Below are 13,281 nucleotides of genomic sequence, written 5' to 3'. Positions count from 1 at the left end.
CATAAAAAATAGCAAAAAATTTAACATTACTCGTATAAAAAATATTAATATTAGTTTGTTATTTTATGGAGTTTTTCTTTTATTTTCTTCAAAACGAAATGTGAAAACCAAAGTCATATTTTTAATCAACAACTTGTATTGATTTATTCAAAAACTAAAATAAGAAAAGTAGTAGTAGTATAAATGATGTGTTGATTGAAGATAATCTCTTCGGATAAAATGGAACCTTCAAGTGATATTAATTTGGATGATTGAAGATGTGTTGATAAGTTGTATTCTATAATGCAACATATATTTGAAGATGTATTAACTTTTATGTTTTCTTTGTTTTATGCATTTAAAGATGTATTCTTGAGTAGGGACAAAATTTTCCTATTTACTTAGTTTTATGTACTTTTTTTTAGTTTATGAGAAACCTATATTATGAATGAAGTGGGTAAATACTACCTTTTCTAGTTTTTGAATTGAAATGCAATGTTTAGTAGAATAAGTTAGTTAAGCAATTCAAAAAAAGTTCACAACCAGTTCGGTTCAATAATATTGCAGTATGTACTTTTTTTTAGTTTATGAGAAACCTATATTATGAATGAAGTGGGTAAATACTACCTTTCCTAGTTTTTTAATTGAAATGCAATGTTTAGTAGAATAAGTTAGTTAAGCAATTCAAAAAAAGTTCACAACCAATTCGGTTCAATAATATTGCAGTTCGGTTCAATAATACTGCAATTCAGTTCAAAAATACTGTAGTTTGGTTCAAAAATAATCCAATTAGGTTCAAAAGTAGTGCAATTCAGTTCAAAATTAGTGTAGTTTGGTTCAAAATAGTACAGTTTGGTTCAAAGATATTACAGTTCGGTTAAGAGAAAGGTTCTTTTGTTCACGCAAGCCCTTCTCGCTTAGGCGAGACCTCGAACAGAGGAATAGTGGCTTCTGCGATTTCTCGCTTAGGGGAGACCTCCTCGCCTGACCGAGATTACTCCTTGCTCATTACGAAGACTCGTCGCCTGAGCAATAGCTCGAACAGAAAACTTGGGCAAGTTTCTGCAAATCTCGCATAGGCGAGAAACGCTCACTTGGGCGAGAATACCAGTTCTCACCACTGTTCACGCATGCAACAACCAAGCATTCAAAACACAATCGACATTTATCAATATTCAAGGCAATCACAACAGCACCCAAAAACACGAAACAAAGCTAAAACAAGCAGATATGAAAGAAAAACGAAAATCCTAACTTCCCTTACCTTATTAAAAGCTATTGTGAGGGGTTTTGGTACGAGTAGAAAAGGCACCACAACTCCTAGAACAGTTTAGCGAGGTGAGATGGAAATGGAGTTGAGCTAGCTTGATAAGGAGTAGAGGCCAAACCCTACTAGAGCTTGTTGCTGCAGTTTTAAAAAGGGGGAGGAGGAGAGTTTTTTGAAAAGTGGTAGAATGAGAGTGTTAGGGCTGGTTTAGGGGTTTTGGCACCCTTTGGGCCAGCCTTAGGCCCAACAGATTAAGGTAGGCCCTTAAATTTTAAGGCAAAAAAATAAATGGGCCTTACAAACCTCACAAAGGCATTTGATTGGTTAAATAAAAAATTTGAGATGAAGGATCTTTGAAGGACAAAGTTTTGTTTAAGATTAGAAATTGAGTATTTAAATAAAGGTGTTTTTATACATCAATAGGCTTATATAATCAAGGTGGTTAAGAGGTTCTAAATGGACAAATCACATTCATTATGCACTCCAATAGTTGTGAGGTCGTTAGATGTTAATAAAGACTCTTCTTAGACCTCAAGAAAATTGTGAAGATCCTCTTGGTTCATAAGTACCATATCTTAGTGTCATAGGAACACTAATGTACCTTGCTAATTATACTTGACCTGATATTGCATTTGTTGCAAATTTGTTAAGCAATATATAGTTCTTCAACTACAAGAAGAAAATGGATTGGAGTAAAACATATGTTACCTTAAAGGTACTATGAATATGAGCTTATTGTATCCAAATGATTCAGAATCAGACCTAATAATAGGCCATGCATATACATGTTATTTATCATATTCTCACAATATCACAATGGTTGATCACAAACAAGATATTTGTTCACATGTGGTAGCACAATAATTTCATGATGGTCTATAAAATAAACCATAACATCAACATCATCAAATCATGTAGAATTTTAGCATTACATAAGGTAAGTCATGAATGTGTTTGTTTAATGTCTATAATTCAACATATGCAACAAACTTCTGGCTTATCCTTGGGAAAAATGAAATCAACAACCATACATGAAGATAATAGTGCATGCATCACTCAATTGAAATAAGGATATATTAAAGGAGATAGAACAAAGTATTGCTTGCAATTAAATTCCCTTCATTTTCTAAATAATTTGTTTGGATAAAAACATTTAAATACCTTACATTTCAATTTCATGTTTGGATAAATCAATTTAATTTATTGTTAGATAAAAATTTCTTTTAACAATATTTATTTTAGGAATAATTATGTTTTGAGTCTTTGATGAATTTAGAAACTTTCAATTGAGTCTCTAATAGATTTTTGTGCTCTATTGAGTCTTTAAAATTTTAATAAAACTTATACTGTCACTCTTCATAAATATTGCCACATAATATTTTGTTACAAGAAACATTTTTAGTCTCTCATCGTTTGCAATGATCACCTTCGTAGTGTGAACAAAGCATGATGGAGAAATTGATGCACCTTTAGAAGATGAGGACTTGAGTTTGAGCTCATGGAATAACACTTCGTTTTGTCATGTTTAATTTTGGGATAATTCGCTTTGTAGTTTCAGTATAGATATTATGTTAATATAGTTATTTTCCTTTTGGATAATTTTACTAGTATATCATATATAGAGTTATCTACTTTTATCTATTAATTATAACATGTTTTGATTATTTGTATTTCAGTATTAAATGAAATTACAAAATTAATTTTATCATTGAAATAAAATAAGATTAAAGTATTATATTGTAATTTATCGTTAAGAAGTGAAACAAACATATTTATATTTATTTCAAAAATTTATACTAATACAAAAATTTCTTCTTAATACCAAAATAATATTATTTATAAAGAAATTGAAAACACTTTTTTGTAAATTTCTTTTACAATCTCAAATGTTTCTCATTCTAAATTATTATCACAAGTTAAAAAAAGTTAAATATTAGATTCAGTTGATAGACCTTTCATTAATAATAATAATAATAATAAGGTTAAAATACTCCGTTGGTCCTCGTTTTGGTTTAGAAATCTCAAATTAGTCCTCATATTTTAATTGGTCTCAATTTCGTCCTCGTGTTTGTAATTGAGTATTAAATCAGGACAATCGTTAACTGTTGGCAAACGGCGTTTATATGTGATGATGTGGCTGTAATGTTCATTCTTACGTGTCAATGAGTTGTGGTTGGCACCGTAAACAGCCATTGTTGTCTTCTCTTTTAAGAAGGTAATATTGGGAGAGGGTAAGTGTTTGAATTTGAAAGAGGGTGTGGAAGGTTTGTGGTCTCCTCCGTTTTGCTCGTCCTGCACCGGTAATGTCTCCCTCTCATTCTTGCTCGTCCTGCACTTGCAATGGTTGAGGAATGAAAAATTCTACCGTTTCTTCTCATGGGGGTGTGGGGAGGAGGTTCGATTTCGCACCTCTTTGCTATTGCGGTGAGAAGGCAATCATGAGAACTGGTAGAACTGCTAAGAACAGGGGAAGAAAATTTTGGGGATGCCCAAAGTTCAAGGTATGAGATATGGAAATGAATTTAGTTGTGTTTTTTTGGTGGATGTTGTTTTTGTATTTTGGTTTTGGAAAACCTAATTTTGCAATTGGGGTTTTTTGTTTCGTTTGATAAGGTGGAAGTGAAGAAGTTGTTGGCTGCAACTTTTTTTCATGGTGCAGTGAAAATGTAATTGAACAAAAATGTGGTCCTAGTATGAAGAATGATGATGATAGTGATGACACTACGACGAAGATGGTAGAAAGGGATGGAGAAAGAAAATTACTGAATATCGAGAAATGTATTATGAGTTTGGAAAAATGGGTCAAAGTGTTGTTTGTAATGGTTTGTTTGTTGTATGTGTTAAACATCTTCCTTTTCACAATGAAGTAAACCTGTTGATGTAATAATTCGAAATGAATGTGAAAGTTTGAGCATTGTGTTTGGAATTTATTAAACCTGATGATGTAATCATTCACAATATATGAAATCCAAATATTGGAATATACTGTGGTGAACTTAATTGACAAGGAAATCACACCAAATCTGATATAAAACATAAATATGGACATATCCACTGCATCACAACAATTATAAGATATGGTAATTTATATCCATAAACACTATCAAAGTTGATTACGGCCAAAGCATGAGCATGAGTCGTTCAAAATACATTAAAGTGGACTGCCCCAAAAAGACAATGTCTATTCCTATCAAATACCCAAAAAGACTACATAAGTAGGAGTCTTAAATTAACAAAAGTATCCACAGCAACTACAAAGCACAACGAACGTGTTTAATACAAATCATCAGGGCTTCCAAATACGTCCCCTTCTAGCCTGGAGTTTGTTCCTCATTGGTTGGACAAATTGGTTGCTTGATGTACGTTGAGATTGACCTTGGCATGGTTGGGACTGATTGGCTGCAGAACCAGTTTGCGTTGAATGGGCTGATGGTGCTGTTGGAGCTGTGTGTTATGATGGTGCTGATTGAGCTGCTGCTGGGCCAGATTGCTGTGTTGGGCCTATTGCTCTTCCTGTGCCTGATTGCTGTGTTGGGTGAGGTTGTTGTGATGGTCCAGTTTGCTGTGATGGGCCAGTTTGCAGTGATGGTTGCTGTGATGGGCCAGTTTGTTGTGATGGTTGTTGTGATGGGCCAGTTTGCTGTGATGGTTGCTGTTGCTGTGATGGGCCAGTTTGTTGTGTTGTTGCTGACACAGTTGATTGACTTGGTGGTGGCACATGATTTTTAGGACAAACAGTTTTATTGTGACCAATTTCCAAGACACAGCACACCTTTTGCGAATTCCTCTTTTTCGTAATGTGTTGTCATCCTTTCTCAGCTCCCAAGGTTCCAATCTTCTTTTCTTTTTAGGTCTTCCAGGCATAATACGTTTGGTTGGTGGCAGGACATCAGGATATGCAGTAACCTCCCACACCTCTTGACCATTAATTGGGAAAATTACTGAATTATACGTCTCCTCATAGGTTGACTTCCTAAACCAATGGCCTATAAAATCCTCTCCTTGCAGATTCAAAAATTTCATGGCAGAAAGTGCGTGGCAACAAGGAAGTCCACTTATGCTCCATTTCCTGCATGAGCACTCCATCTTGTCAATATTCACCACAAATTGTTCCCCTAGATTTGAAGCATGCCTCACTTCAAACAACTTCTCAGCTGACCATCTGCGTGTAATATAACAGAAATGTAAACACCAAATCTGATTATGTTGCTGACATAAATATATATATATATATATATATATATATATATATATATATATATATATATATATATATATTAATGACATACCTTGGTATCCAGTGTCTTGTTAAGCTTGATTCCTTCTTAAGCATGTCAACAATTCTGGGACAGACTGCACCTTTAAAGGATTTCATCTTAGATCTGTTTGTCGCCCATCTCTTCATGATATAAACACGAATGTCCTCCAGCATACTTATGATTGGCTTTGTTCGAGTTTTCACTATCACATTATTGAATGCCTCACACGAATGTCGCTTTGACCTCCGATTGCACTCGCTCCCACCTCCGACAACGATCTACTTCACTTTTGTCCATGCACACGGGGTTCGCAATCCAGGCCTCACACTGATTTTCCCAATCCAATCCCTAATTCCCTAATTACATCATTTAGGGTTTTTCAAACTTTATTATTTCTAATTTAGTCCACACAGTCACTCTGCCAATCTGAAAAATAATACATAACGCCACGTCAGAAAATCAAAACCAAGTTAACGTTAAAAAATTTAACATTGTTACTGATTGCCCTAATTTAATACTCAATTACAAAAACGAGGACGAAATTGAGACCAATTAAAATACGAGGACCAATTTGGGATTTCTGAACCAAAACGAGGACCAACGGAGTATTTTAACCTAATAATAATAATAATATTATTATTATTATTAAGTTGAGAAACACAACCATCATATCTATTAACTCATCTATTAACTGTTATTTGAGTTGAGAAATTAGTGGTGGATGTAATTAATGTTAAACAATATATATATATATATATATATATATATATATATATATATATATATATATATATATATATATATATATTGTATTCGTCCAAAAACAGTGCGTCGATATATTATCGATGATAGGGTCGTTATATTATCGATGATAGGGTGATGATCAACAAAGAATAGAGATATGAAGTGGCATCATCATCAAGTCGACACTTGAGGAAGGATGAGCACAGGTGTAGAGTTATGTTGCCGAATAACCAATGCTTGAGGAAGGATGAGCAGAGGTGTAGAGTTGTATCGTCGTAGAGCCAATATAGAGAAGATCTCCAATAAACCGAGGTATTCAATAGGCCAAAGAAATAATTTAACTTTAATTTTAAAATAATTGACTGAAATGTAATTTATTTATAAAATTGAAAATAAAATTTCATTATTTTTACCTATAAATATTTTATAAAATTACATTAACTTAAAGGATGATTAATTTTTTAATATAAATTTACACTTATACAAGGGATTGACTTAAAGGATATAAAATAATTGTTGATGGATTATGAGTCAACTTATCTTTAACTCAGTTCGAAGTCATTTAACTAACGGGTTAAGTGAGTCGAGTTCCAATTGACCCACATTTAAAAAACAATATATATATATATATATATATATATATATATATATATTTATATTCAATCCTACCTAATTCAAACTCGTGATAAGTTGAATTGGCTCACAGAATGAATCTCATTTTCACATCTCTATTATTCAAGTTTGAGTTATATCATTGAAATATGTAATGTTTTCTTTTAATAAATACAAGCTAACTAATTTCGCTCAAAAATAATTGGCAACAATATTTAAATATTAATAGAAATTCAATAATTATCATTATTATTTATGTAAAAGTATTTAACTATTTTTTAGAGTTGTGAGCTTGATCCATGACACATGGTCGCTTGATCCATGACACATGGCCAGTCCTAGTCCATCTTTGAATAAGTTTCTTTTATGGAGCCTGAATTGATGGGGCCAAGAAAAAGCCCCAACCCCAAAGTCTCCTCTCAAGTTGGTTAGAGTTAGAGTTAAGATGGGGTTAGTCCTTCTACAATACTTTAACTAACTTTTAAACATAATACTTTCAGTTTGGGTTATGTATCGAGTCGAGCCATTTCAAGTCGAAAGTTGAGAGTGTCTGTTTTGAACAGAAAATTGATAAGGGCTCTATTAAATTGAGGGTCGAGATCGGTTGACGTGGACCAAAAATAAGGACAAGCCAAATATTGAGACACGTCAAATAGGGCCAAAGGCTGAAAAGGGTCGAATCAGGCGAAGGTCGGGACGACCTTGCTAGGACTGAAGGTCGAGACCGATGTCGATGGTCAAGAAAGGCTGAAGATTTAGACGGGTTGGTCCGAGTCGAAGGTCGAGACGTGGTACCCCAAAATGAAGGTTGGGACGAGTTGGCCTCAATCGAAGGTCGAGACCAAGCGGCACGAGCCAAGGGTCGGGAAGAATCAGACAAGTCGTTGGTCGAGATGGGTCGACCCAGTGCAAAGGTCCAGATGGATCGACTCGGGCCCAAGGTTGGCACGGGCTCTAATTCGATCAAGTTGGCCTGGACTGAAATTCAATTGATCATGAGTCGACAAAATTCATCCGCACAAAATTTGATTGAGTCGATCTTTACCAAAATTTGACCAAATTTAGCCAAGTAGGCAAAGACCGACATTCAACTGAGTCGACCCTACCTGAAATTCAGCGAAGTTGAAATAATGTCTAATTTAGCCTAATCGCCAAAGGCCAAATTCAGTCGCCTCAACAACGACAATCGGCTCCCACTAAAATTTACTTGAATCAATTCCAACCAAGATTTGGCCACACCCTTAGTCGAAGGTTGAGATGGCTAAGATCAGGCCACTGAAGATCGAGAAAGGCCGAGTCGGGTATATGGTTGAGACGGATCGATCCAAGCTGAAGGTTGAAACGAGCCAACGCAAGTTGAAGGTTGAGACGGCCCAGTCTGAGCCGAAGGTCATGACTGGTCAGCCCACCTTAGGCTGAAGGTCGACTTGGACGACTCGTGATGAAGTTCGAGATGACTCGGCTTGGGTCGAAAGTCAAGATGGGTCGTCTCAAGGTGTAGGTCAACCCTGACTAGTATGACTGAAGGTGGAGACAAACCTATTTACATTGAAAGTCGATAAAAACCGTCTTAAACTGAATGTCTAATAATATATGTAAAAATTAATAATTTTTCATATTTAAATAAATAAAAAAGTTAGATTTAATGTTTCAGTATAGCCAATAGTTTTACATGATTATACTATCAAAATTAAAAACAATTTAAATATCTTCTCCTTTTAATCCTCCAAAACGTTTTTTAAAGATAAAACATGGAAAAAGTTCCAAATTTTATATATAACAATATTTGTTTTGTCATACAAACTGTGCCAGTGAATAGAAGTATTGAAGTATACATTATAAATAACTTTTAGAAATAACTTTTATATATTACTAATTAGAAATTATATACTTTAAGAAAACATAATATCTTTAATAATTTCAGAATCTTCGATATCTTGTGTGCATAAAAAAAAACAAACAAAATTCAGATTGAAAAACTCTGCATTAATGCTACATATTTACTAACATTACATGTCATGAATCTGTAATTGCTTTGAGCCAATGGTCCTAGTTGAGTTGATTGGTTGCAGAGAAATTGCGAAGTTTTTATGATATGAAAACAGTGAATTGCTTCCTATGATCCCAGTTGAGCTCATTGGTTCAGAAAAGAGGCAAAGAAAAACTATTTTCAATAAAAATAACATTCATTATGAACCAACTTATAAGTCTGCACATTGAATTCACCTTATATATGAACAAAGCAGAGTTAATTGCTTCCTATGGTCCAATTGAGATCATTGGTGAGGCAAAAAAAGCTGTTTTCAACCAAAACAAGATTTATTGAAAACCTAAACCTGTTGTAATTCAACTCATTGGTTCATAGAAGAAGCAAAGAAAAACTGTTTTCAACAAAAACAAAATTCATCAGAAACCTAAACATGCCGTGTTATTGTGCATAAATAAAAAATACATATTGAAACAAACACAGCAATAAAACAAAAGGATTACAACTTTCAATGAAAAGAAGATGGTATATATTAAAAGGCTGAATACTGTTGCCAATAGCCGTTATGCACAAATATGAATTGGTGAGTTGGAATGAGTGGAAGAGTCAGAAAAACCTTAGATTTTGCACTGAGGTTTTGTTTTTTCTTCACTAAAATTTGTTTATATACGCATATTTATCAACAAATATTTTCCATCAATAATTCAAATTCAAGTTTATTAACATAATTATTTCTAACGGTAAATTTTTTTAATAATATTGTTTTATTGACGAGTTTATGTTTATATACGCATGTTTTTTTTTTTTCATCCTTACTTTTGATAGGTTCGGTGTATATATTATGTTAATATTATTATTTTCCTTTTTAAAGAACTATACAAATATATTATATATTGAAAATTATTTACTTTTGTCTATACGAAATTAATTTTATTATTAAAGTAAAATAAGATTAAAGTGTTATATTGTAATTTTTCGTCAGAAGTGAATTAAAAGTAACTTACAAACATATTTATAATTTATTTCAAAAATTTCTACTATACAAACATTTCTTCTTAATACCAAAACAATATTATTTATAAAAAAATTGATTTTTTTTTTAAATTGCTTTTACAATCTCAAATGTTTCTCATTTTAAATATGTAAATATATTAGATTAAGCTAATAGACCTTTTCTTATTATTATTATTATTATTATTATTATTATTATTATTAATAATAATAATAATATTATTATTATTATTAAAATTACAATTTCCTCCAAATTTTATACCTGTTGAGAAAGACAACCATCATCATGTTATTATCTGGTATTTGAGTTCAGAAATTGTGGTGGATGTAATTATTGTGAAAGAGAAAAAGAAAATATATTATATAATCGTATATCAAAATTTATTTCGATAAATTAAAAAGAAAAAATATAACTTTAATTTTGAAATAGTTGACTGTAAAGTAATTCATTTAGAAAATTGACAATAAAATTTAATAAATTTACTAGTAAATATTTTATAAAGTTACACTATTAACTTAAAGGATAGTTAATTTTTTAATATAAATTTACAGTTATACAATGGATTGATTCAAAGGATGTTTTGGTTTGTCAATTTCTTTTTCTATTTCTTACATAACAATCAAATCAAAGAATAATGACTTGTAAAACTACATAATTATAATTAAAGATAAGTAAAAGATGGTAAAATGTTAATAATGCATTTGTGGTAGATTATTTGTCAACTTATCTTTAATCCGTTCGATGTTTAATTAGCGGATTAAGTGAGTCAGTTTCAAATTTATTCATATTTAAAAGAAAAAAAACTAATTTTTTTTTTCAACCTCTTGAACTTGTGGTAAACTGAAGATCATATATCGAGTCAAGTCATTCCAAACCGAAAGCTAAGACAAACCGGCCTAGACCAAAGGTCGAAAAGGCCCATTTCGAATAGGAAATTGAGACAGGCTCTCTCGGAATGAGAGTCGAGATGGGTTAACCTGGACCAAAAGTCAGGACAACTAAAAAATTGAGACATGTCAAACCATGTTGAATGTAGGAAAGGCTCAACTCAATACGACCTTGCTAGGACATAAGGTTGAGACGACCTTGCTAGGACATAATGTTAAAAACTATTTTCAACAAAAACAACATTCATTATGAACCAACATATAAGTTTGGACGTTGAAGTCACCTTAGATATGAACAAAGCACAGTGAATTGCTTCCTACAGTCCTAGTTGAGCTCATTGGTTCAGAATAGAGGCAAAGAAAAATTGTTTTCAACAAAAACAATTCATTGAAGGTACCCTTAATGGTTGAAAAAAATTACAGTTTTCAATGAGAAAAAAAGATGTTATATGTTTAAAGGCTAAATACCATTGCGAATAGCCATTATACATAAATACGAATCCAAGTGAAGCAACAATCACCAAATTGGTGAGTTGGAATGAGTGGAAAAGTTAGAAAAACCCTAGATTTTGTACAGATGTTATGTTTTTTCTTCACTAAAATTTTTCAAATATATACATATTTATCAACAAATATTTTTTGTCGATAATTTAAATTCAAATTTATCAACAAAATTAATTTTCACGGTAAAATTTGTTGATAGTGTTGTTTTATTGACGAGTTTATTTCCATGATAATGTTTTACTGATGAATTTATTCTCGTCAACAAATTTCTTATAGAGAAAAAGAAACATTTTTAGTCTTTCTTCATTTGCAATGATTACTTTTGTGATGTGAGCACGAGATGATGCAAAAGTTAATGCACATCTGGACTATGAGAATTCAATTTTGAGTTCATAAGATAGCATTTCCTTCTGTCATGTTTAATTTTGGGATAACTCTATGTATTGAATAGGGATGGCAACGGGTCGGGTCGGACACAGATAATGTCTACCTACAACCCGACCCGCAACAAAAAATTCACCCGCTACCCGCTGGTACCCGTTTAAAAAATGTCCGTGAGTATTTTAAAACCTACAGGTACCGGTAAATACCCACAAATATTTAAAAAAAATGTTTTATAATTTTTTAAAATAAAATTACAAAATAGTATAAAATTAAATATAAATCAAATTTAATTTAATCTAATAGACCTTTCAATAATAATAATAATAATAATAATAATAATTGTTCCTGCGGAGAAAAAATAAGAAATGTCAGATACAAATATCACCTTACCTCAATCAGAAATCCCTCTAGTAGGTTTGCAGATTTGCGCTTTGTCTTTTAATTCAGGTAGGAGGTCGAGGTGGGTGCACATATTTTGGTGGTTTTGATCTGGGTCGTATAGTTCTCGACGCAGAGATGGTTCGCTAATTTCTACTGGAATCATGGCCTCTGCGCCGTATACTAGGCTAAAAGGGGATTCGTTTGTTGCTGACTAAGGGGTACACCTGTAGGCCCACAAGACTTCCACTAAATCTTCTAGCCATCGACCCTTGGCGTTATGCAATCTTTTGCACAACTCCACTAGTATAAGTTTGTTGGCTGCTTCAGCTTGACCATTAGTCTACGGATGTTCAACATAGCTAGTTACATGTTTGATGTCGAGGCCAATGTAGAACTTAGCGAGTTCTTTGTCTACGAACTATCAATCGTTGTCGGTTATGCTCGTTTGTGGGACGCCATAGCAGCATATGATATCTTTCCAGACGAACTACTGGACTTGTTGAGTTGTGATGGTGGCTAACAGTTTGACTTTTATCCATTTAGTGAAGTAATCGATGGATACTATCAAAAATCTCACTTGGCCTTTTCTCGCAGTAAAGGGGCTGAGAATGTCCATTTCCCACTTTGCAAAGGGCCACGGGGAGAGTATGGGGTGGAGTTTTTCTTGCTTTTGATGGATGAGGTTGCCATGCTTCTGGCATGGTATGCACTTCTTGACAAAGGTGTGGCAGTCTGCCTCCATAGTTGGCCAAAAGTAACCGGCTCTGAGTATTCTGGTGGTAATGGTTCACGCGCCAGAGTGATATCCACATATGCCTTCATGTAGTCCTCTCATTATGTACTGGGCTTGTTCGGCTGTGATGTATTTGAGGAGTGGCTGACCGTATCCCTGCTTGTATAAGTCATCCCCTATCATCATATACCTAGCGGCTTTAGCCAGCCAGCTCTTGTCAGCGTAAGGCAAAGGGTTACCAGTTTTGAGATACTGGATGTAGGGAGTTATCCAGTTGTCGGCATGGTTCTGGTCTAGGTTTAGGTAAATGTTTGTTATGGATGGTGCAAATAATGTCTGTTGTAAGAGGGATATGTGTCAGCTTTTTAGCTTAGTGCTAGCTAGTTTAGATAATATGTCGGCCTTGACATTTTCACTTCTAGGATGTGTTGGACGCACACACGTTCAAAAGCGGATTGGATGACGTTACGGACCAGGTGATAGTATTGTAGGAGGGTAGGGTCTTTGATTTGAAATTCATCATTTAGATGCC

The 13,281-nt window shown here is 33.4% G+C and overlaps 1 protein-coding gene across 1 annotated transcript; it reads right to left on the bottom strand.

The window, feature by feature from the left end:
- Positions 1-4,697: 4,697 nt before the first annotated feature.
- Positions 4,698-12,279, bottom strand: LOC146887009 (uncharacterized). The gene is made up of 4 exons (XM_085671976.1): positions 12,241-12,279; positions 5,536-5,783; positions 4,997-5,408; positions 4,698-4,904 (listed from the first exon to the last, which is right to left on the bottom strand). The coding sequence occupies exons 1-4, from the start codon at positions 12,277-12,279 to the stop codon at positions 4,698-4,700; spliced, it is 906 nt and encodes a 301-aa protein (XP_085528102.1).
- Positions 12,280-13,281: the final 1,002 nt, after the last annotated feature.

This window comes from Vigna unguiculata, chromosome 4, assembly GCF_037176805.1.
Source record: "Vigna unguiculata cultivar grain cowpea cultivar isolate G323 ecotype 2 chromosome 4, ASM3717680v1, whole genome shotgun sequence".
NCBI lineage: Eukaryota > Viridiplantae > Streptophyta > Magnoliopsida > Fabales > Fabaceae > Vigna > Vigna unguiculata.
This window is presented reverse-complemented; position numbering and strand designations above follow the sequence as displayed.